We start from the raw sequence: 26,452 nt of genomic DNA on the forward strand, positions 1-26,452 counted from the left end.
TGAAATTGCTGCAGTTTCTGCTCATTAAGGAGATATCGCTGCAATTAGGGGCCTGACCTGCTCCCATTACAACCAGCGAGAGCATTGCCACCGAAGCACGGGGCCTGCAACGTTTGTGTGCTGGACCTGAGACTCTGGAGAGAGAGGAGGGAAGACAAGGCACCACCAGCCTCAGAACTGGGCTGTTCTACACGGCCCTGCATCCGCACTGATGGTTATGCCAGGACTGCTGCAGGTCTCTGCCAGGGCTTGGGTGGGATCATTGCCTGGTGTGGGAAAGGCAGAGATTTGGGGTTTTTCCCTTTTTTTTTTTTTCAGAAATGTTGCCAGAACAGAAAAGCTGCCAGTTAAGGGGGATCCCGGGCAACACTTCAGCACTACCTCCCATCCCATCACCTTCCTACTCCTTCCCCATGTCTACACACTCCTGCCCTCAGATGGATGGGATGGGATGGGATGGGAATAACACTCCTGAAGATATCTTCATCTCTTCAAATTATCAGAAGAAGAGGATCCAACCAAGTTCAGGACTCAGTTCTCAGGACTGAGAAATGGAGCACAAATCAGACACTGCATGTCCTACATCCCACCCCATGCTGTACCCACAAGACAACTCTCTTACTGCTGTAGCAGGAGCTCGTTATCCCTCACATGGACCTGGTTCTCCAAGACCCAAAGATGCAAGCTCCATGGTTAAACTGAACTCCCCTGAAGTTCAGTCACCGTCACTAAGCTGTTGTCTGCAGCCTACAGATAAGAAGAGATGCTAAGGAGACATCCCTGACACATTGTCATAGCCAAATGAAAACCACTGCCGAGAGATGACGCTAGCGGGATAGACGTTGGCTTTTTATCCATTAAGTGTGAGCTGCTCTTTAGGATAATTCTCATCCTGTTAGATCTACCCTTTTAATGAATCACTACTGCTCCTGAAAGACACAAAAGATAAGGTTTGGAGGTTTTTTTAATAGCTCGTTTTCTTCTGACGTGCTTTTTAACTATGTCCATTTGTAGGTTTGCTTTGTTGTACGACATCTAAACTTTCACAAGTCCAGATCTCCCAATGGCACCTTGCAGCCTGCTACAGTCAAAGCATCCAAGACTCCATCTCTGTGCTGAGAAATCCTGTGTGGATCAGCATCTCGCAAGCTCTGTATTTCCCTCTTTCACTGCACCTAGGCTCTATTTTCACGTCCTTGGATGGTCTTTGCACGTCCTATGGTAACTGGCCAATCTCACGCCTCCAGGTAGCGTATGGGGACTACAGGGAGGGATGCAAGGGGGCTCGAGGCACTGTGCCTCGCAGGATAATTTCCTGAGCTTTCAGAGCTTGGTGGGGACATTCCTAAATGGATCTTATCTCGGACTGATCCCCTCTAGCCCCATAGCATGGCATAGCACGTCGTCAGCAATGTCAGGAAAAGGCAGTGCTGCACTGAGATCTGCTTCCAGACACCATTTTCAACTGGAATGTACTGGAATGACATTTATCTCTGTGAATGTCATGGAGCAGAAACTCATTATCCTGCCTTAACAATGCGACAACAGGAAGAGACTTTCTCTATTTCTACTGTCATTATTTTTTATTACCATGCTATGCAGTTAAGAGCTGGGTATGGACATGCAGAGGGAGGAGAGGCACAAAGCCAGACTGCATAATGGGGAGGGCTTTGGTGGTTTTCTCCCTTCAAGAAAAAGTGGTCAAAATGCAGCCATGCTTCTGGTAGAAACCATGGCAAGGGAGAGCTCCGAACAGGAACAGCAGAAGGATGCTGAATTGGCCCCATGGCTTCACTTAAGAGCTCTTCCCTGGAGGGAAATGCACAACAGAAAACATCAAAGCCTTTAGAGAAATGAGTAACAGGCAGGGAACGTCATCAGGAAGTGACCAGATGCAAGAGCTGCGCTCTCAGTACTGAGGGGAAAGGTTAGGATTGGAGATGGGCTGAGAAATGCACTGAAGGTGAAGGCAAACAGGTTATGCTTGGTGCCACAGAGAAGGAAATCCAGAGAAAAGCCGCAAGGAAACATGATATGAGCAGCACGATGGACTAGGAAATGGTGGCATCTGCAGCTGACTTGTGAATGGGCAAGAGCCTGAATATGCTCAGGCCAGAAAACAGAAGTTTAAATTGTTTAGATAGAGAATAAAGGATACAGAGGTCACCTGATGGATCTAAGCTTAGACAGATCTCTCACTCCCTTCTACTCCACTAATCATCCTCCTCCTCCTCTCACGTGCAGTGGGTGTCTTTGGCCGACGCTGGTATGTAACCGTTTCAGAAGATACTCAGGATCAGGAGGTTGCAAGCTGGATCCCTACAGATTCGAGCACTCTCCAGGAAATCTGGGAGAGATAAAGCTCTAGAAGAAAAGGCCCCCAACCCATGCACCAGACACTTGCTGCATCTTTTGCCTGTGCCCTTATTAGCATGCTGCTTTGGGGCTGTGGTGCAGTTTTGAAGCCAGTGTCTGCTCAGCTCCACCTAAAAGCTCATTCTACTTAATATTTGGTCCCAGGGACCAGACCAAACCTACTGGAAAACAAAGTTCCTGGACCACACAGTGTTCTTGTCAGGGCCTCAATACCAATTGCTTTGATCTACGATCTCTAAAGGCACTTGCAAATAAAGACACAGCTGCTGGTAAATTCTTAAATGTCTCTCTCACCAGCTCACAGCTTGCCCATTTCTTAACACCCCGTTTGGTCTACAGGAACCGAGCTCCTAAGAGCTGTCGCCTGCCACGCAGCATCTTACACAGCCCACGGGCAGCCAGGTTGCCTTCCTTCGTTTCAATCTAACAGAATCAGTCTTGCGAGACGCTCTGTTGGAGACACCCCTGCAGTACAAAACCTCACTGCAGCACGCAGAGTTTTATCAAAGGTTGCGTCACGCTTAAACACTACAAGCAACAGCAAACCCCACGTGTCCTGCCCGTTTCCAGCTACGGCTGCAATACAGCAGCTCAGATGCTCTGGTTCCGTGTTGTTACCAACCCTGTTATCATGCAACAGTGTTTTGCACAAAGAAGACGAGCTCCTTTACCTCTCAGTGCTGATGCGGTAGCGAGCCTCCCGGTTCCCGATGTTACGAACCAGCAGAGTTTTCTGGGAGCTGTACTTGACTGGACAGACGGAGAAGTTCAGCTGGTCAGGGAAGTCCAGGATAGCTCGGGCACCGATAGCTCGGATTGGCACAATAAACTTTTCCCTTTCTGTGATGCAGGTGAGCTGGTAGAAATAATCCTGCAGGGAAAGAAACAATCTCAGCACAGTGCATTCAGTACCATCCCATGGCAGAAGAAAAACTGCTGTTTTCTGTGACTCTAACAGTAGCATCCAGCAATGTCAAAGGACTTTTTACCTTAGTGACCTTTCATTCCTGCAGCGTGACTTGAACAGGGCTGTTAACTTGCAAAGAAGAAACAATCCCACTGATTCACCTGCTTTCACAGCAAGCTGGCAGAACCAGACAAAATTATCTGATACTTTGATTTGGAGGCACCAAAATAGAGCAATTTCATGTAAGGGATTACAGCAGTAACAAGAACCCGCTTCGATCACCACCGCAGATGATCAAAGGCTCCACTAAGCACCCAGTTGTGCCACAGCACTAACTCCAATCCCAGCAACGCAGCGACCTCACTGACGCTGGCCAGGGGACGCTCAGGTGCATTTTCAAAAGGACTTTGACACATGCACGACCAACACTCACTCTTCGGTGAAAGATTTAACAAGCTGGACACGGGAATTGTTTTAATGTCAGGTGAGTGCAGGGTAAGTGTGTATTTCCCACCCCTTCCCAGAGCATTATAGGGACAAGGCTGGGGACACACACCCTTGAAAAGCTATCTGATCTATCTCCCCACCCCAGAACTGGCTCAGCTCTACACCCAAACTCTTCTTGCAAGATGTCTGACAAGTACTTAAAAGCACTAACAATTCCACCCCTGCCCTCAGCAGCCTATTCCAGCTCTACCCTAGACCTGAGTTCTTCCTGTGTCTAATCTCAGTTTCCCTTTCCAGCTCACCTAGCCTCAGGGGACGTGGGAAATAGCTTTGCTTCCTCTCTGCTGCAGGGCTGATGCCTTGTTAGCATGCCTACCTGAGGCAGGTGGTAGCAGGAGCTGCAGATGGGAGACACTGGGACAGCCCTGCCAGAGCAAACTCAGCTGTGCTATTCCCCGGCACTGGCTTCTTCACAAAAGAGACAGACAGTCCCCCCAGCTGTCTGGCCTTCAGCAGTAGGAAGGCAAATCAAATCACCAAAATCATTTTACTGTAGGGAGGAGCAGATCCATCTCCAGATGGACGGTGTGGCATCGCAGGGCTGCAAGTATCCCCGTGCCCCCGCTGAAAGCACCGGTAGAACTGTTGCAGCAGGCCCAGGAGCCATTACCTCCAGCAGCTCTCTTAGCCATGAGTTGATGGAAGCTCTGCATCTTATCACTCGCTGTCCTGATCTTTTTTCCTCGGTGCTTTGAAGCCGTCTGATATTTTTATCATTGTTGAAGCAGCAAGCAGATAATTTGATTTAGGAATTGCACACAACAAACTCTCTTAACCAGAACAGATCCAGATTCCTCTGTGCTTGGGATTTCTTGCTCTCCCACACCCGCCCCCTCCAAGCCTGGAAGGGCCCTAAGGCAGCCAGAGGAGGCACAGACACAGAGCTACTGCTTTAACACAACAACTAACACCCAGCGCTACCCACCAGCTGGGGTTTAAGGTTGCTGTAACAGATGCTGTCACAGCCAAGATGTGAAAAAGAATAAAGAAAGATCTTTCTCTCTAGACATATCAAATATTCACACTGGACCTTGCAGAAGGGCTTTTGCTTCTCGTATTTGGAAAGTAAAATACCAGGAAGGAAACTGCAGCAAACGACCTACAGAACTGAATATCACATTTCAGGAGAGCGCTTCATCTTCAGCAAGCCTTTCTGAATTAGCAATTTTGTACTCAATCCTGCAGCCTAAGCCATCTAAAATAAAAGGTACGGGCAGCCCATGTGAACTTAAAGCACCTACTATCTGGGTACTTCACATCCTGGACTGTTTAGATCCTCAGAAACTGCATTAGCAAATGAAGAATCCTATTTACTTTGTTGTTGTTGTTACTGTGGCCACACTACTGTAACAAAGGCACTGTAAATCCACTTGAAAGCTGCCTGCCTTGTTAAATCTTGGCATGCCATATTTACTTCTCTCTCCCAGATGCCAGGTTGACAGAGGATGATGCGAGGAGTTCAGATCAGCAGGGAGATAAAGAAAAAAGAAACTTCAACAGTTGGAATTATTTAAGGGAAATAATAGGAAACCATTTTCAAGTCACTGTCATTGCTAAGGACCAAGTGGATCCACAGCCATGTACAGAAGAGCCCAAGGAATAAATGCCTCCCCCAGGTGTAACCCCCCCAGAAGCAAGCACATGCCACCTTCCCAGCTCTGGGGCCGGGGAGGGGCACTGGGACTGCCTGCCCCGGGAAAGGGACTTCTCCAGGTACACAAGGGCAAGGCTAAAGCAACCAGGATTTGGCCACAGAGACAACCACGACCTTGAGAGAGCAAGTTGCCTCTCGCCATTCATGCACACGCACGTTGCGTGCCGAGCCCCCTCTCCAGGGACACCCTGGGACGCTGCATCCTGTACAAGGCTGGACTCAGCTCTTCAGAGTGCCCTGACCCTCCAGCCACACTCTGTGACCCACCAGAATGGAACCTTGCACCAAGCTGAACGCAGCCTCGGGCCAAACGGGGGGAAAGCCAAGGGAAGAGGGGTGCCAGGCAGAAGCTGGCTGCTCAGGCTGCTGTGAACCCACAGTCCCGTGAGCTTTTGCAAGCTGAATCACCTCCCTCGGGAGGAGATACAGGCTGCAGTTCTCCACTGCAGCACTGCCCTGCGTTACCAGCTCTGCTAGGCACTTGCTTACAGTCTGCGGGTACAGCTGGAACCAGTTTACAGCCGGAACCAGTTTACAGCCTTGTTTTACTCTGCAACTGCAAACCCTTAGACGGTTTCAAACCAGGTTTCTAAATAAGCATGCCTGGGTGAGAGAGGGGTTGCATCACTTCCATGCTTTAAAGATTCTTTTTAGACCCACCAGGTTCAGCCTACAGATTTTCATGAAAATACAACTTCATCCTTCCTACAACTCCTCTCCCAGTTTCAAGGAAACACCTCTCACTGTACAATGGTTCCTCTTCTCTTATTCACCTTCCAGAAGCAATAAGTTACAAGCTCTGGCCTGCAAAGTATCACCACTGGCATTTGAATTCACACCCAATGAAATTAAAGAACTGCTTGTGTCTCAGAGGTGTCATTTCAGGCTCTGCAAACTCAGGCTAACATTAATTACTGTCACAGTGACAGCAACCCTAACTGCCCAGTACACCAGCAAACGAGGTGTCGGTTTGCTGCGTAACCAATCCTAAGTACTTCACTGAACTCCTTGCAGCAGACAACTGCGAAGAAGAGATCCTTGTAGCATGAGGTAACGTAGCAAGTCAAGCAGGGAAAGCTCCCTGCTGGAACCAGGGTATCATAAAGGCTGGCAAATAAGGGCCATGAAAAGAGAGGAGAGACTGGAGGGTGAAGACAGCTTCCATGAGAAGGGGTGGCCCTTCTCCTGCCTTCCTCAGCCACCAACTCACAGGAGGCTTTGAAATCGGTCACTTTGCTCCAGGTTCATTTTGCACAGGGCCATCTGCCTTGATTTTCTGCCCCTTTCCTCCCCGCAAAAGTCATCTTAAAAGTGTACTTGGAATAGCTTCTGTGTGCTACCAAACATCTAACAGTGCCCGACTGAATTTTAATTTCAGTAATGCAATAGCTCACCGGCCTGTCATATTTCATGTTAATGAGCATTAATTCAGTCTCCACTGAGCATCAGTAATGGATTTGGCAAACCTTACAGACTGAACTTGTATTGCTTGAATATATCGTATTGCTACAGCGAAAAGAGCGAGAGGACAAAACAGAATAAGCTGTGCTATGTATTTATATGCTCCTTGCTTCCTTCTTCCTTTAAGATAATCTATTAATAAGCCAAAGGACACACACAAAGGTATGTATTCCTGTCCATTGCCAGTCAGTTCCACAATGGTTTTCAATTAGGCAGAGACTGTCAGACCATAACGCAAGGACACCCGAACACAGGGTGGCACGAGAACACCCACACCGTGCAGCTGAAACCCTAACACAGAAATGTGTACATCAGAAGCAGCAAGAGCAACTAGTTGGAAACGTTGCCCAACAGAAAAATTGGCATTTCTTATTTCTAAGGCAAGTGCCAATAAACAGAGACACGTCAGCTATTTATTTACTTTCTGACAGTCCAATCCTGTGGCACATTCCCAAATGACTGCAAGACAATAGGAAACTGCTCATTTTTCAAGCAAGCGCTCCATGGCACATGGCATTTCAGCCGCTAACAACTCACACGGTCCTTTGATTTAGGGCTTAGCCGCAATGTTACTCCCTTGAATCAGGAGTGACTTCGCTGAAGTCAGACTGACCCCGGGCAAGAACAGATTCAAACCAACTCCACAGCAGGAGGACTGCCCAGCCCTGGCAGAGGGGCTTGTACCTGCGTCCCAGCTCACTGGGTGATCCACCATCCCTGCAGATGATGGAGCAGCAGAGGGGCAGAGGCTGTTCAAAGGCAGCACTCGTAAGCCTTCCACAACTAACACACAGGTACTCTGCATGCAGGGCACTGCAAGCCCAACGCAGGTGGCTCTACAGAACCGTTTCCCAAAGCCTCTTTGCTAAGGGGTTTTCAAGGTGCCGTGCACCTCCTGACTGCGCTATTGACACATTTCCAGCTGAGCTACAGCACTCTGGTGCTTCGCTGGCCCACACTCCATCAAGTACGAGACAAAATGTTTGATTTGTACAAAATTCTGACTCTGCTGTATAAATCCCCACGTGCTCCTCGCTGAGCAGCACGCATCCCTCTGCCCATGCCCTGCACAACCCCCAGTGCAGCAGAAACCACCGGAGTGTCACTGAAGCTGTGCAGAGGACCTCTCGCTGGCAGAGCTCCCTGCTCCATACACTCGCCAGTTCAAGGGCAAGACAAGGGACAAAGTATTGGACATCCTGTTCTTGAGGGTTCTCTCAAGAGAAGAGGTGCCAGCTGACAGTAACACGCATGACGACACAGCTACCCCGCAGGCTCTGGGTAACGTGTCTGCCCGCAGCTTGTACCTGCCCGTTTATTCCCGTACGTGCTCGTTCGGGCAGATGTCTCAAAGCCACCTGCAGCCCAACAACCTCCTGCCGAGTTAGGGACATCTAGAGCTCAGTGTGCCTGTGCCAGGCTGGCTCCCTGCCACCTGCACAGCCCTCCCTCTGCCCCAGCCTCGCAGCTGCATCGCAGACAGACAAGTGTCCTCAGGGACAGCACAGCTGCAAGGCTTGAAAACAGAGGGCATGGAAAAGCACCATCTTTGCTCCAGTCCAGGGTGAGGCAGGGAAGTGGCTGCCCGATGGGAAACAGAAAATCTCTCTGGATCTATTTGTTCCTCTAGTATTTTCCATAATAATTAAACCCCTACCATTGGGTAGAGAGATGACTAATCATCTTATCAACACCCCACCCTGCCATTTTCCTACTGTTCCACGTGCATCTTCCCTCGCGAACGCTCAAGGAAGCGCAGGGAGGGAAAGCACAGCCCGTCAGTCCCTGCTGCAGCAGCTAACAGCATCCTGCAGTGCCAAGAGGGGACCAGCTGCAGACTGCCCGACCACAGCCTGGAGCAGACCCCACAGCAGGCTGTGGGCTATAACCAGTGCGCAAAAACCGCGATGACTTCAGACATAATGTTCCGCTGTCTCGCTACTGTGTCCAACACGCTAGGCATTAAGGTGACTCCAGTTTCCAAGGGTGGCGGTCCCCACTCTGATCAGGCTCACTGCGGGTCTTCCAAATAACAGGTCACTTTTAAACAGGCCTCTGTATCTACCGTGAGTGGAGCAAACCCATAATCACACAGCACTGGACTGATACCAGAAACCAACACCTTGGGAGGCCGTCCCACCACAGACGGCAGACTCTCTTATCTCTGAAACCAGCAGACACGACATCAAATGTTCCATCACTGAAGGATAAAAATAGTCTGAAACACATAAGAGACTCCAGCCTATGAGAGCATAATCTTCACCATGGGGAAAGAGTTTCCCCCGGTTCTAGATCCAGGGCAACCCCACTGGAACCAGGACAGTCCTCAAAACCCACACCAGATGAATCCAGCCCTGCAGGTTCAGCTTCCACTGAAGGCACCAACCTCTCCGGACCTCCAGTCTCACCTTGTTCTCCTCAGGGGTGAACTGGATTTGGAAAGTTGAACACATGCCAGGTGCTACCTTACAGCACACACCACCAGGGCTGGTCAACTTGAAGTAAGGCGATGTCTCCAAGACAACCTTCACCAGCCGAGGAACCTGCAGGAAAGACAGGAAACTATGATTTTGCCACTCATATGGAAACATGAGGAGAAAATACCTGGCCATGCCCTGGGGACATCCCGCCTTAACCACCTTTCCAAAGCACTTCTAACTCTTGAGGTTGTCACAACCTGGGCTGGAAGCCCAGAGAGTCGCAAGGGTGATCCCCTCGGGTTAAATTAAGGTGAAACGACACCAAATGATCGGTTAAAATGTTTTACTTGCGGTAGAAAACAATTTAAACTTGGAGAAGGATAATAAGCAATGTGATCTCTTATAAATCTGTAGGAAAGGAAAGGGAAAGGGAAAGGGAAAGGGAAAGGGAAAGGGAAAGGGAAAGGGAAAGGGAAAGGGAAAGGGAAAGGGAAAGGGAAAGGGAAAGGGAAAGGGAAAGGGAAAGGGAAAGGGAAAGGGAAAGGGAAAAGAAAAGAAAAGAAAAGAAAAGAAAAGAAAAGAAAAGAAAAGAAAAGAAAAGAAAAGAAAAGAAAAGAAAAGAAAAGAAAAGAAAAGAAAAGAAAAGAAAAGAAAAGAAAAGAAAAGAAAAGAAAAGAAAAGAAAAGAAAAGAAAAGAAAAGAAAAGAAAAGAAAAGAAAAGAAAGGAAAAGAAAGGAAAGAAATAGAAAGGTGAGAAAGAGAGTCAAAGAAATCCGGATCAGCACCCCTGGATCCAGCGTTGTCTCAGGTCCAACCATCTTGGGCGGTGGGTGCACACACAGCAAAGTTTCAGTTCATCTTATCAGCTGATTAACATACTTCTGCTTCTGGGGCAGAAATGCTCACCTCTGGTCAGGCCTTGTCACCTCTTCAACGGTGAAGGCACGAAGTCGTTAGCAAGGCAAGCATGGTGTCTGGCTTACACAACAGAGCCACACAGTACCGGGCTTACCCAGTGCAGCCAGGGATTAGCGGTCTTTGTGCTTGAGGGGAAACTGTCGGTTCCACTCAGTTTCCCCCCTCTGAGGCCCACATAAGGAGTTTGTCAATACAACTGCAAGGGAGTGGGGGGTGCAGCCTTCCATACACTCCTGCTCCCTCGGGTGACATTCCTTAGACTAATCACAAAGGCCACAGCTTGTCCTGCAGGTTTTCTCTGTCGATGAATGTTTGAGGCATCAATTCCTTCAGTTCCTTACAGAGGTACATGCACCTAATACACCAGGATGGAATCCATTCTGCCAGGGCAAAATAGCCCTAGGCCAGAGGCAGTAGGGCACCGCCCTGCTGTGAAGGAATCACCGAGCAGGTGAGACACCAGCAGTGCCTGAGATAATACCTGAATCAAGTCATCCACACATCAACCAGCCCAAAGAACCTGCGGGCTTCTGCCTGCACACCCCCAAGCAGTCATGACTCTGGAGGGGGATGAAATACCTGAAGGCAAAACAGTACCTGTTATACTGGGGGGAGGAAGAAATTCACTACTAACATACTGGGTTTGAGTGGGGCAGTCAAGCTGCAGTGCTACAGTCATGCAGGCAGAGCAGCAAGAGAAGGAGACCACAGACACTGTGGCCTTACTGGGAATAAAAGGAAACCTGAAGAGCAAAAGGAGGAACATAGGAAAGAGACAAGAAACAAGGAGATGGCTAAGGGAATTTAAAGGGGGCTGTAGAGAAGCAAGGGAGAAGCCCAATACACTACAAGGAAAGGCTGATGCAGAAGATGAGAGCAGTCAACTTGCCAAAATGATGGAAAGCCAGACAACCCCCCAGGCTGGGCCTATCAATTATGGCCTTAAGAGGCATTTTCTGCCTTGAGATACATGACCAGCACTGACTCACAGTGTGGTTTCATTATTAAAAGCCACTCTCGGCTCTCTGGAGGCTCTTGCTGTCTGGTGTCTGTAGCCAGGCAGCTGCCAGTGCAGGCAAGGCAGATTTCTGGGCATTCCTCCCCACACCCAGGAGTCCAGGCAGGCACCTTGCTGCAAGTTTCTGCCCTCTGGGATACCACAAGCACAGACACAGCAAATAGGTGTTTTCTAGCACACTGATATCAACCCCTGAGCACCAAAACTCATCTCAGAAAGTCTAAAACAGGCAATTTTGACTGACAGGCAGCTTCGCTGATAAACAACAAACCCACGTGAGGCTTGGGAAAAATGGAGGTTCATTCTTTGTAATAAATAGGAGGAGCATGTTTGTTCATCAACCTTGGTGTATGAGGAAGTAAAATTACAAAGTCGTTGTCTATCTATTAAACTTTAATCTCACCCTATAAGGCATAGAAGTATCTCATAGAGATGTCATTCCATAAGATCTTGCTGTCTGAAATACTGGAAAAATAGAATATGATACCCTGTGTGCATCCAAAATGATTTGGATCACTATAACCTATATTATAATAATATTAATGAATGTTTGAATATATACGGATAAACTATAAAGTGTGCTGTTTGCTTGGAACGATGTAACCGCTTCTCAGCAACCCCACCTAGAGCTGATAAAAAGCCCGCCGAAAGATGAAATCATGAGACTTTCAAAAGACCCAATAGGAAAAAGCTCGTGCCCTGACAATCCTACCAGAGCCCATCCGGACGAAGAAACCACAAGGCGCACAAACGCAGAACACACCCCTCAGAGAGACAAAGACACCGGAAGACGGAAGATATAAAAGGGAAAGCTTTCAGGAAGTAGGCGCGCGCCGTTGGTGGAGTTACACTCCGCGGCCGCCCAGCGCTGTTTTGCTTGTCGCCGCTTGCTAAATAAATAATTAAAATTTTGATTGGCTCTGACTCCCATATTGGGCAATTTGGGAATTAACCTATAACAAATTGGTGCCGTGACTCGGATAGAGGCAATCTGGTGGGAAGCCCCATACGGGGAGGCACGGCCCCGCTGAATTCAGCGGCCCTGGCTGGGTGTTATCACATCACACCCTCTACCGACGAACTCCAAAACTCGGCAACAAGCAAAAGAACACCGGTAACCCCATAATCTTTGTGCACGAAGCCCCGGACGAAGACGCAGGGTTGCGTGAGTATAGGCCGGTTACCGTTCGGTTGGGGTTGGGTTTCCCGGAGCGTGGTGTGTGAGACGCCCAGCAGGGCGAAGCGAGTGCGGACCCCTCGGTAGTGCAGTTCCCATATCCCGCGAGGGACTGGGTCACGAAAAGGGGGAAAAGGAGTGTGTGAGTGTGTGAAGGCGCTCCGGAAGATGGGACAGAAGAAGAGCAAGCCTTCTGATCCCATGGGTGGTGTGGGACCCAAGGTGAGGTACCCCCAAATACCACCAGATATTCCTTTAGGCTTGATGATAAGTCATTGGGAAGATTACCCCTCTAGGTGGGGTAAAAACAAAGTAAAAATGCTTTATTATTGTATGGAGGTTTGGGGAGGAAAACAAATCAGAGGTGACCTACGTGCCTACAAGTTGTGGTGGCAGCAGCTCTATTGATTGAGGAAACACACAAAATAACCTTTGGAAGTGAATTGAGAGTATTATCACCCCATAATATCAGGGGTGTGTTACAGCAAAAAGCAGAAAAAAGGATAACCGATGCTAGACTGGTAAAATATGAGGCAATCCTCATTACGTCCCCCCACCTGACCCTTGAAACAACATCGTTACAAAATCCAGCCCAATTTTTGTATGGAGAACCTAGTCAAAATCTTTTTCATGATTGCCTCCGTAACATCGAGGAGCAGACTAAGATAAGACCAGATTTGGAAGAAGAGGAATTAGGGAAAGGAGAAAAATTATTTGTAGATGGATCCTCTCGAGTGGTAGAAGGAAAAAGAAAAACAGGGTATGCCATAATTGATGGAAAAACTTTTAAGGTGATAGAATCAGGACCCTTGAATCCCAGCTGGTGAGCACAGGCATGCGAATGATATGCAGTATTAAAGGCTTTGCAATTACTAAAAGGAAAAGTGGGAACTATATACACCGATTCTAGATATGCCTTCGGAGCAGTACATACCTTTGGGAAAATATGGGAAGAGAGAGGCTTAATCAATTCTCGGGGGAAGGCCCTAGTACATCAGGAGTTAATATCACAAATTTTGCAAGCTATACGGGGGCCCAGCGAAATTGCGGTAGTACACGTAAAAGGACACCAGAGGGGGCTAAATCCTTTAGTACGGGGGAATAACCTTGCTGATCAAGAGGCAAAAAGAGCAGCGCTATCAGCACTGCACTTGGATGATCCGATAGAGGACAGACAGCGGTGTGTTAATTGTGGAGATAATTACCTCCCCTGTTATGCTTGCTGGGACGATTTCGGGGTAGACGGCATAGGATGTATATGTGAAAGACCAGGGTTTAAGTGGTGGTTTGTTTGTTTGTTTGTTTTTCATGGAAAACCCTATGAAATTTTAAGCTTTACAGTTCAAGAACAAGTAAAATTAAATCAAATGGGGATTAAACAGAAAGCTAGTGGAACATGGGAACTCCCGGACGGCCGAGAAGTTCTCCCAAAACCCATAGCTACCAAGATAATGCAGCAATTCCATAAAAACACTCATTGGGGAACTCAGGCATTAGTGGATCAATTTACAACTAAATACATGTGCATTGGGATATATGATATAGCCAAACGAGTGATAGGGGAATGGTTTGTAAAAAGTAAATAAACACCAAATAAGAAAACAAATATATGGGGGGGCGAGAATTGGCTCATAGACCTTTCGCAAGAATACAAATAGACCTCACCGAATTACCAAAGGTGGGGAGGTATAAATACTTATTAGTAATTATAGATCATTTAACCCAATTCGTAGAAGCCTTTCCCACAGCCCGGGCCACAGCTCACACAGTAACAAGGATATTACTTGAAGAAATTATACCTCGGTATGGAGCAATAGAAGCAATAGACTCAGATAGAGGTCCACACTTTGTATCCAGAGTAGCCAGAGAGACTTTGGCTGCGCTGGGTACACAGTGGCAGTACCACACTCCGTGGCACCCGCAGAGCTCAGGGAAAGTTGAACACATGAACGGAGAAATAAAAAAAACAACTTACCAAATTAATGTTAGAAACCAAAATGTCATGGGTAAAGTGTCTCCCTTTAGCATTGTTAAATATCAGAACTCAGCCCTGAACCGATGTAGGCATTTCTCCCTTTGAAATGCTATATGGGATGCCCTATGATTTAGAAATGCCACCGGATCACCCCCAACTTGAAGAATTAAAGATAAAATCCTACCTGATACAGCTAATGGCAAGAGGAAAACAACTGCAGGCCCGGGGGATGGTAGTGCAAAGGCCTCCATTGGATGTGGCCATGCATCAAATCCAACCAGGAGATAAAGTACTGATCAAATCATGGAAAGAATCTTCTTTGACCCCCCGTTGGGAAGGACCCTATGTTGCTCTTGTCACTACAGAAACTGCTGTTCGGACTGCTGAGAAGGGGTGGACACGCGCAAGCCGGGTAAAGGGACCTATACAGGATTCGGCCTGGAAAGTGACCAACCCTCCTGGGGATCTACGAGTCACCCTTCGGAAAACCTGAAAGACCTCTCTACACATTGTGAGATAAGAACCTACGAAGGACTCGATGAGTGAGACCCTGATATTTTGTCCAATTGAAACTTGTATTTGTTTTCCTTTTATATGCATAAAGTGTAAAGTGTAATGTATGTAAAGAAGGCTGGGGGATTCATAATGCACATGGAATAAATCTCCAGTCTAGTTGTAATCAGTGTTATCAATGAGAACGGAGATTAACTAATCAGTCCCTAAAAATTGGAGTAAAAACGGGAAAATAATTGAAGATTCTAAAACTTGGTGGAAAATATTTACTAAAGGGATAAATCCCGAAATAGAGTGCACTCACCCTAATTGGCCTACTGAATATCACCCACAGATCCTAAGGGTGATCTGTAGAAAGCAGATCCCCTGGGTCCCCTGTCATGGACTCGAGGTCAAAGCTAAAAACTGGGAGACCTATGTGTCCCGGAGTAGAGACAAACGTACCCCTGAAGAATACGGCTGCTGCCGAGAAGATGGAACACCCTGCTGCTCTAAGCAACAGAGTAGGCAGAGGAGGCAGAGACGTACCCAAGTGGGAAAAACTTTACTGCCCTACTCTGAGGAGAAAAGGGCCCCTGAGGGAGAAGGGCCAGACGAGAGTGCCAAACACCCTGATACAAAAGAGACTAAGAAAAACTACGCACAAATCTATAGAATCCCGCCAGCCTTCTGTTGGAGCTATTGGATAGTCTGGCTAGGTGTATTAGCCACAATGAATACACCACCAGGGTGGGCTAGAACGACTAACCAATCCCACCAACCTTTTGAACATACCCTAACTAACCAAATTATATGGCCTTGGGCAGACGCTTATTATGGACATACAGGACGTATGGGTGCAGATTTGTATGGGACAGAGTTAGCAACCGCCATACTAAGCAATAACCTAACACTACAAACATATAAATGGGAGAATTCATCCCATACCTGGACAGCTAAAAAAGGAGATGAGATACAGATAGGCTGCAGAGTATTCAATGTAAGTGTGATAACAAGTCGGTACCCTTTGATTCAAACCGTCAGTCAACCCCCTTTGACTCAAATCGTTATCAGAGACAAGACAGAATCTAAAATAGCTCAAACCCATTGTGAGTCGGAGGCCTGTTGGTATGCATTTACTGCAACCCAACCGGTGTCCATAGTTTGTTTGGGAGGGACCAGGTCAGGGGATCAAGCTATATCTTTCCGATTCCCATTGAACATACAGGAGGAAACTACAACTACTCCTGCTCATACTGTTCCAACACAACCAACGGTCGTGCTTAGCCCAAGAATCTTTGGAATTGGACCATATGCAATTAGAAATACAGGTCAGCAACAAATGCTGTTTAACCCAGCGTGGTCTCTCAAACAAGTTGAATTGCTGATGCAAAATAATGTTTCAAACATTCAGCCAGCCTGTTCACCTTTCCTAAAGACTTCTTACGAGGGATGGACAACCTGGCTGCAAAAACGAACTCCTCACACAAAAAGAATGCAGAGAGACCTAACCGGTGCTTTGGGAACAGGATTGGGAGTTTTCAATAGTATTGATTCGGAGGTGATAATGAACAAGTTGGCTACCTCAATTAGCGATTTAACTAATATACAATGGCCTTTGCGATCTTCCTTATTGGCTTTGGGGGCTAACCAGTGGCTGTTGTCAAATATATTACCAAAAGGGGAAAAGGTAAATATAAAGGATCATGAATTGATTACAGATGCACTCAGTGTGCTCCAAAATAACCTCTCTTTGGCTCTCAGCTGTATCCAGGCTCAAATATGGATGCAGTCGATAGTTGCCTCAATTATAAGAGAAGGTGAAGAAGGTATTCTTCCTACTGAAATTCAGAGAATAATTTGGGACAGTGCCACTGATTTTGAAAGGAGACTCCAATCCTGGTGGAACCTGGTAAACTTTACCTATGACCCCATCACAAACACAGCTACTACCTTTATACTCACTATTTACAATGCCACCGTATACCAAATTTACCCTGTCATTGCATTAGGGCTGAATCACAACGGGACCATACTCTATCCTTCTGAGCATAGACTATGGGCCCGAAAGGTAAACGAAAAATGGCAAACTGTCAATCTGGAGTCTTGCATTGTACGGGAACAACAAGGATTCATTTGTGAAGGCAATGCAATTGAGGCACAAGATATTTGTTTAGATACCGAACAAAATATTTACCACTTTGAGGTCCATCCCAATGAAAGTCCTAAAACAGTACTTATATATATCGGCAAAGGTTGTGTATGTTTGAGGACGGTTTGTGAATTCTTAACCGTAGACAAGGTCATAGCAGAGACTAAAAATTATTCAAATCTCTGTGTTTGCAATTTCACAAAGATAATCAGATGTGACTTTTCCTATTTAGCCCCGGTCATGTCTCACCAACTCCTGCAATCCAATTATAGGTTAATACATAATTTACAACCTACACCCATTGGAATGAATCTCACTTTGGTTAAGCAGTTACTTCAACACAACGACTTAGTTGAGATTTTAGAGAAAGTTAGAGAAAACGGACAGAAAACTCTAATAACTGTTCATCACAATGTGGAGGAAATACACCGAGTCTTGGAAAGAGCAAAAAAGAATGCAGAACATAACTGGTGGGACACCCTTTTGGATGGTCACCTACTGCTACAGGCATCTTGAATAAGTTGTGTCACCCCATCGTGGTTCTCTTGATATTAATTTTGATCAGTTTGACTTTGTCAATAATATTATATGTCATAACTTGGAGAATGATGCAGCGGGTAACATATCTGATGTCTGTCACCCGTCCAATACTCATTAAAGCCAAAAACGACCAATTAGATGACGACTTTAAATTGAAAAAAACTCTCCTGTTAAGTCAACAAGAATTGCAATGATTTGATGAACAAAATGATAAAAAGAAAAACGGGGAATTGTGATAGACAGTAAACTGTTTGTTCATCAAATTCCATTAAAGATACCGGGAGCTCGTGACATGTTATTCCATGAACTATGTAAGCCTAAGCTTAGTCTTAACTATTACATTGTGTAACGACTGACTGCAAGTGCTTATCTAAGTTGAAATGCTGAAGCAGGGACTCCTATTGTGCAAAAGACTGAAAAGAGGGAGAAGGGGAAAAGGACAAAGGGGAGAAAGACAAAGGGGAGAAGGACAAAGGGGTAGAAGGGGTAGTGTCTGTACTCTGTAAGATATAAACAAAAGCTTTGTGACCCACTCTCAGGAAAGCAGGAAATACGAGGAGTTGGTGACGTGAGGAAGACCCGGATGGAGCGACCCCCTAGCTGCAAAGTGCGCAGACGCAGGATACACCTCTCAGAGAGACCCAATAACGGAAGGCGGAGGATATAAAAAAGACGGACCCTCGGGAAGTGAGTGCGCGCCGTTGGTGGAGCAGGGACTCCCCGGCCGCCCAGCGCTGTTTTGCTTATTGCCGCTTGCTAAAATAAATAGTTGAAATTTAATTTGTCCTAACTTGCATCATTTTGGCAAGATAGTCTATAAACATGAGGGACCACCCTGCAACTGTCTTTGCCAAAGGGTCTTCCATTTTCAACCATGTCCCTGTCAAAACCTGTTCCCTCAGAATATACTCTGACTTCTCTTGCTCTTCCCCCACCTGCAACATGCCCTGACAGCTTTTTTTGTCCGCTTGTTTGTTTTCCAACAAGACTGGTAGATTTGGAGGGGGGGTTAATTCACGTGCTCTCACGGACACTTCCCTCTGCCCGTCCTGCCCTCCTCTCACGTGCACATCTTACTCTTCATTACAGAACAGTATCTTTAATTACACCATTCTTTTTCTGAACATTCTCTGCTTCCAGCACACTTACTCTTACGTGTCAAGAGAAACCCTTGCACGTACAATGTTCTCTCCCAGAGCACTTTCCCACTCAGCTCCTTTCCTCCCTCCTGCCTTTTCCCACCAGCTGCTCTTGGCACATGACTCATTCAAGCAAACGTTTCCCCTGCCAAAATCCAAAAGGTCTCAATTTTCCTCTTTACAATGCAACAACATTGCTGGCATTTTTCAGCTTCTCCCTTCTCAACTTTCCTGGGAAATCTCAAAACGATCACAATTTTTTCAAGTAAAGGTGGAGACCTTCAAGAGAACATTACTCTGGATGTGCTGTGGTTCTCCGAAGGGAAAGCAGAGAGCCACCTTGCTTAGAAAAACCTGAGCAGAACTGCATTAAGTTTAGCAGGAGCCTAAAGTGGCACCTAAAGGCCTCCCACTGCTTCTGCTAAGTCAGTCCGTTTCCCCTGCTGTTTCAAAACACCCTTCCTGGAGTGCTAATGCCACTAACCATAACTCCCTCCAGCATGAAGTGGAGAAGGCTCAAGCCCTGGGCCTTGACAGTGAGCTGCACAGAGGCAGCTAAACAGGCTGTGAGAGGCAGAGGTGCCCTGCCAGAAACCGAGATTAACCAGGGAGCCACCAGCACATGGTGCACACTCGAGGTAAAGCAGGAGAGCAGGTAAGAACTGTACAACCCTCAACGTTCCCATCAATCCAGGGCTTTCAAGGGGAAGGACGCCGACTAGAAAAGCTCCTTTGCGTTAGATACCACCAATGCGTGGCCAAAATCAGGGGGGGAAGATTTCCACCGTCTTGCAGAATAAAGGTGGTGAGACATTTTATTCTGGGTGTGCTGTGCTGCAGCAGATAACTTGTTATGCTGTAAACCACAGGAATTACACTGCTCTCCTCTTCCAGCACAGTGTTAAACCTCCGCATCCCAGCACTTACCTTGTCAGTGTTCCTCAGAATCAGTGGCACTTCGTAGGCCTCGAAGGGGACGTAGTTCTGGAATACCACCTCTGAAGGAAAAGGCTGAAACAAGCTCTGTTCCAGGTCAACTGCTGAGAACTGGAGAGGCAAGACAGAGCGGTGAGAGGAGGGTCAGCTGCTGGGAGAAAGATTCATGAAAGAATCCTACACCGATCTCCAGTGGAGTACAGTCTCTTGGTGAGTACGTCCGCGTGGCTCACGCAAGGAAACAGCCCCCCACCTGTGTTCTGAGCTGATCAAAAGTTTCTGGACCACACTGAGAAGGCTCAAGCTAAGAAGCTCTTTTGGCGGGTGTTCCTCCAGGTTTCCTTCTCCAGAATGCAAGGCAGCGCTTACTGCCAGCAGAGCCCTGTGCTGATGTGGTCACACAGCTCCAGAGCACTTCCTGGAAGAGCCACGAGCACTCATGGAGCAAGCGAAACCCAAGAATTTACACGAGACTCCACGGGAAACAATTTTGGGATGATCTTTACTCTGAGACAGAGAGACCGAGTCCCACACATCCCTAAATATCTTTTTTGATAGAGAGCCTAGAAACCAGTTAGAAGACAACACTACCAGAGGAGGTAAGGCTAAAAAGAAAGTAATACAGTAGTTGGGAAAAAGACAAAGGAGGTGAATGCTGGAGAGTGGTAAGGTTTAGCTCTTTTCTCAGCATTACTGGGCAACTTCAGTAAGAGTGGACTTGGTATCTCCTTTTTCCACAGGCTTTAAATAGATGCTTTATTGTATTCCATTATTGCCATTTCATTTAATACCACTGCAGAAGCATGTCTGAAACTATACACAAACAGCCAATGTTCACAGAGCAGAGGCAATACTTGAGAAAATTCCTCCCTGCTTTGTCTCCCCTCTCCCAGCTGCACTGTTCCCACTCAAAAGACCCAGGCAGGCCTCCTGCTGCTCCACAGGAGCCACGCTCACACGGCAGCTCGTGCCTGCAGCACGCTGCCAGTTACGTGTGCGCTCATCTGATGCGTTCCCAGCCTCCTGTGCTGCCTAGGGCAATCCTTAACCAATTGGTTACAGGTCTCTTGCTGGCAATTTTCCACTCACAGCCTACCTCAGCGATCCACCCGTTTGGACTGTGTGCTACAGTGAGCAGTCCTGTGAGAAAGGCAGCTTAAACATACATCTAAGTGATCCAGAGAACGCACTTCCACTCCCCTCCGCCCAGGGCGATTCCCCTGTGTATCTGGCAGCCTGCAAAATCTAACACCCTGTAAAGGTCCCACACATCGTTCCAACCCAAAACATTAATGCACCTGGTTTTGTTAAATCTTGAGTAATTTCTATAGGCCCTCAGCCTTCAAGGGGCAATGCTGCCACCGTTGAGGGAGTCCCATGACCCCAAGCATTTGACAGTGACTACACCAAAGCACGAGGTGGCTATTTCACCAGGAGGATGGAAAATGGCAAGCTCGAGCCCTTGTGGCCTGCCCCAGCCTTCCCCAGTATCAGCTAAACTCCAGCAAAACCCACCAACTTCAGCAGAGGTTATTTATATTGACGTAGTGCAGACCAGCACTTCCAACCTCTCACCAGGGAAAAGCATTCTACCTTTCCCAGCAGAAGGAACTCCACCACCACCAGCAGTTTGAAAAGACAACAGGCCCTAGCCACTGAGGTATTCAGATGAGCCCGAGGCACGCCTGTCACAAACACACACCCTCTTCAAATGTCACATCAAGCAGCAAGGAAAAGGGCAGGAAAAGGCTACCTTGTGATGGGAGGTTTCACCCATGTCTAGAAGCTGCGTAATCCGGGGCCGCCTCATCTCCCGGGTGCTGGCCAGCCTCTGCTTGGTGGTAAGAGACATCTCCTTCAGGAAGGCAGAGGGAGTCAGCTGAAATGCAAAACACCAGCAAGAGCTACAGAAATGCCTTTCTGCAGAAAGACTTTTCTCGTTCAAGTGCCACTGATGAGTAATCTGTGATCACAGCCACTAGGATAGTCCTGGAAGTCCCGTAAATTACCTGCTGAAATATTTAACATCGGTAAATTAATGATATAGAGCGGAATACACACGCTCTAAGCAAGTGGCTCTGTCCCATTAGCTTCTCCTTCATGAGGTGATGCGACATGTTGGGGGATTTCTGCTCTTCGGGTATTTGTTCCCTCTTGCGTTTTGCTGGATTGAGCCAGAGACCTTTGAAGAGAGCGGGGAGGAGTTATCAGAGATCCCCTAACTCCACCCTTGCACAGTGCTCACAACCAACACGCAGGTGGAGATGGCACTGCTGGGTGAGTCAGAGGAAAGCAGAAAAGCAGTGTTGTGCCAAGGCTGAGGTGGAGAGGAATGGGTCCAAGTTTTCGTTATTTCTTTTCCATTAGCACTCCTCTTCCCTCTGTTCTGGCCTCACAGACCCCTCCACAGAAGGATACAGAGATGTCTCCTTGACAGAGCCTCAGCACTGGGTCACCTCCAGTGAAGGGAGCTCCAGCCAGCAAAGGGGACAGTTGTGGGTGGGAAGGAGGAATCGCCCTGAATCCACTGCTGTTTGCAGGGCTGCATCTGTGCTCCACACAGGACACGAGACACCATGAAACAACTCTTTTGGAAGCTGTTCTATCTGGGACAGCCGTGTCCTGTCAAGACTCCAGGCGGTTTGAGCAGCCCACCACATGCCCAGCTGCCCAGCGGTGTGGCCAGAGCAGCACTGGCAGGTATGCCCACGGGACAGAAGATGTTACTGCCCACACAGCAAAGAGGACGGAAGGAAGCACGTTTGTGCTTCAGCTGTTCCCGTGCAATGCCCAGTACATTCCCTTATCTCGGCTCCACTGGCACGTTCAGGAAAGACCCTGGACTTTCCCTGAAGCAACACAGTCCACCCCCCACTGCACCATGACAGCCCCCTCCAACAGAAGCATGGCAGCAAAGAGGTGGGGAGGTGGTGCCTGGCTCCACAGCACCCTGACAACAGGAGGGGAAGGCAGAGGAGGGACAGGGGCAGCTGCCAGCCTTAACCCAGCTCCTACCCGGCCCCCAGCAGGTACTTACAGGCACACGCTGCTCTGCCTCTCTGACCAGCTTCGGATAACGACGTACTGCCACCTTACTCTGGAGTCCATCAGCCATTTTGGAGGACCCCATGGACCGATGAATCTTCCCAGTGGCCATGACTAGGCAAACCTGGAAGGTGTAACAGTGACACTTTGAAAATCTAGAATCCCATTCACAGCAGACCCAAAGGATACACCTGTGTCTCCAGGCTGTGGCACCCTTCCTAAGTGGAGAACATAAGGCCGCCCCACACTGTTTCATCATTAGACCATATTTAAGTGGCAGAGTTAAGATTCATAGAAGTAAAACTCCGTAAAAATATTCCCTGAGCCAAAACAGCCTTTTGCTGTGGGTACAGTAAAAGAGCCACAACTATTTCTTTTAATGAACTTCATCTCTCAGCTGACAGTGAGATGCACCAAGGGTCCCTTCAAGGGTCTGCTGGAGATTCAGCTGTGGCTCCTGCCTTAAGTATTTACAGCACCATTTTCCCCTTCCCAGCATCCGATCTCTGCTATCCTGGATTGGCAACTTTGCATCTCCCTTTTTATTTACCCTTTTTCTGGCATCTGGACCATATCTCATAGAATCGTTTAGGCTGGAAAAGACCTTTAAGATCATCGAGTGCAGCTGTAGTCCTAGCACTGCCAAGCCCACCACTCCTTTCCCTGGATGTACGCAGGAACTGCTGCTCAGAAAATCACCTACGGATTTCAAATGCAGGGAAAGGACAGGGAGGGGGAGTTGGCTTTGCAGTCCCTCCCAGCTAGGCCACCTGCTGCATTTTTCATCCTCAGCCTCCACAGCATTGTATAGACAGAGCAAGAAGAAGCTAAGCCCTCAGGTACACACCGTGCAAAAGAGATTCCAGGCCAAAACAGCCCAAAGGCCCTGTGCAAACCAAGGCGGGCAAGGCCAGCAGCAGCGAGGCAGGCAGCCCCCGTCCCCTCCACGTTTCACCCCCAGCCCGGGTGCACTCACAGCCGCACCCCCGGGGAAGAAAGGGAGACAGGCCGGCACGTCCCCTCTCCGGCAGCAAAGCTTGCTCCCTGCCCGGCTCTGCTCGGGGGGAGAAGGGGCTCCAGCTCCCAGCCCCCGGACAGGAAAGTGCTGCAGCCTCCAGGTGCCTCTCGCCCTGCACAAGAGACCCCCGCCCTGTGCTCCGGGGCAACCTCCCCCCTCAGACCCTCCCCAGACCAGCGGCTGCCGTGCAGGGACACAGATCCCACAGGAGGGCGAGCGCAGCCCGCGGCCAGCAGAGGTTGGGCAGGACCGAGGCCCCCCTGCCCCAGGCACCCCCCTGCCCCAGGCACCCCCCTCTCGCACAAGGGATGTCCCCAGCCCCGCGGCATGGGGCAGGGGGTGCCACTGTCCCCCCCGAGCTCCCCCGCAGCCCCGGTCCCTGCTCTGCCCCGCTCCCAAGCCCCCCCTGCCCGCGGCTGAGCCGCCTGGCAGCACCGGCAGCCAGAGCTGCCCTCCGGCTTTCAGCCGGGGAGGGGACGCAGACACTACCCCCCAGCATCCCCCACCTCTCCCTCTCTGCACGGGCCGTGCGGACACACTCACGGGAGGATCCCCGATGCCAGACGGGCTGTTTCCCCCATTGCCAGGGCAACTGGGCATCCCGGCCAGCCCCAACACTGCCATGGCAACGGCGGGGATGTGGCGGCGGGGGGGGGGGGGGGAGCAGCTCCGGGACACGGGGTCAGAGGGGACAGGGATGCTCAGTGCCCAAAGCCCCCAGTGAGCACAGCCAGCAGGGCCTGAAACCGCCTCCAGCACACCCGCCCGGCTCCAGCACAGCCACAGCCCCGGGTGCATTACCCCGGCACGGGGCAGCGGCTACAGACAGTCCCTTGCTGACCCCGTTCCGCTCTCTGACCCAGTCCTGGCCCTCACCATGCCTGGAGATGGAAAATTCCTCAGACAGACCCCCCCTCTCACAGAGCTCCCTGCCCAGGTACCCGGGTGCAGCTGAGACAGGGAAGTGGAGGGAGGACCAAGTCTCTTCCAGGCTTCTTCCCAATGACCGGGCTTATCGGTTCCAAGAAGGCTTGCAGGCCAGCCACAAAAGGAAGCATCAGCCATCTGTCCCCAGGGGAGACCCACGCTTTCACAAAGAGAGCCCAGAAGCTGAAATTCACAGCACCATGGATGCTCAGGACCATGGAGTCAGAGGAGGTACGGGGTTTATGTCGCTGCCCCCTCTCCATTCCTGGGGTTGGACATACCCACCTCTGCTCCCTCAGGGACCAACAAGCCCCTCTTCCCTTGCCAACACTCTCTCTGTCCCATGAGGTCCCCTCTGTTTTCCTGCACAATATCCAGCTGTCACCAGTAAGCTCAGCTTGGAGCCATCATTCCCAACTCACACTTGGCTCTCAGCTGGCTGCCTGCGTTTCTGACTCCAAGAGGACACATGTGGAGCAGCCCAGGGCGTGGAGAGGGGATCACACTGGCACACAGCCCAGCACAGAAGCAAGCCAGCCCCCTCAGCACTTCAGACAAGCCACCCTCCTCCATCCTAGCAGGGTCTGACCGAAACAGGCTGCTGGCCCTGCTCTCTTCAGAGGCACAGGGAACTGTTGGTTCATACAGGGAACCGCTCTACAGGGCTGAAAATCCATGCCCTGGGAAATGCTGCTGACAGCTCTCATCCTCCTGCAGAAACACACGAGCAGCAGCAGGCGTGTGGCATTATTAACCTCCCTCTTGCTGCAGTGCCAGAAGGACACAGGGCACCATCAGCCTGCATCCCCCCGCAGCCCTGCTGCAGGCTCCGAGACAAAGCCCCAGCACAGGCACTGCCCAGCTCTGGACACCAGGACCAGAGCCCCTGGGGGGTGACACAGGCCCATCAGAAACATCTTTCCTGGCATCAGTGCTGCACTCACCAGATCAAATCCACAGAATAACTGGGCACAGCTGGTGTCTTGCAGAGGACACGGAGCTGCAGCAAAGACAAAGACAAGGGCTGCCCCAGGGACAGTGAGGGCCCAGGGAGAGGAGGGCAGTGCTGGCACAGACAGCTTACACCATCCATGGGAGCATTCCCTTCCCCTCTTTTAACCCATGAAGGAAGAACTCCAGCGCTCAACGAAGGGACTGACTGCGACACTCAAACCCTTTTAGATGCTATCAAAAGGTTTCCTACCAAATAACTGCAGTGAGATCACTTACCCAACTGCATCATCATGAAGTCCCAATCATGAATTCCCAAATGGGCAGCCCATAATCCTCTCTAATCCAAGCAGGGCTTGTACTTGTTTTCTTCTGAGAAAGAAGGGAAATAAAGTTGGCTCCTTTCAGCCATGTTTCCCCTGCCTTCCTCTGAGCAGTGCAATCCCACATCGCAGGGGAGAACATTGATTTTTTTTGGTAGCACACACCTCAACACACAGCCCTGGGTTTGCTTTCTCCTTTTTTATTCCCATGTTCGGAATCAATTTTTTTCCTCACTTCCTGTTTATTTTACATCCCACTTCCAAACCCTGAGCTGGTTCTCTACTCCTTTTCTAAATCAAGACAGTATCTCAAATGCCTACATTTTGCACACCCTGACATTAGTGGTGCAGCCATGAAATCCAAAAAGAGTAAATTGTTTTTTCACCACTGCTTTTTGAAACAAAGCAAAGTCCTTGGCCCCAACAAATGTAATGCCTCCTAGGTTTTCTTTTTCTGTAGTACTATGAAACCATTCAATCCAGCCAGCTGTCTTTGTGTAAATGCAGAAGAAAATT

At 48.9% G+C, this 26,452-nt stretch overlaps 1 protein-coding gene across 1 annotated transcript in view; it reads right to left on the minus strand.

The window, feature by feature from the left end:
* LOC141915926 (hydrocephalus-inducing protein homolog) overlaps positions 1-22,829 on the minus strand; it is a 100,220-nt gene extending 77,391 nt beyond the window's left edge. The window contains 5 exon segments of the mRNA XM_074807861.1: positions 3,048-3,247; positions 9,314-9,448; positions 19,664-19,783; positions 21,426-21,551; positions 22,710-22,829. Coding sequence (XP_074663962.1) covers positions 3,048-3,247; positions 9,314-9,448; positions 19,664-19,783; positions 21,426-21,551; positions 22,710-22,829 — 701 coding nt within the window.
* Positions 22,830-26,452: the final 3,623 nt, after the last annotated feature.

This window comes from Strix aluco, chromosome 27, assembly GCF_031877795.1.
Source record: "Strix aluco isolate bStrAlu1 chromosome 27, bStrAlu1.hap1, whole genome shotgun sequence".
NCBI classification, from domain to species: Eukaryota; Metazoa; Chordata; class Aves; order Strigiformes; family Strigidae; genus Strix; species Strix aluco.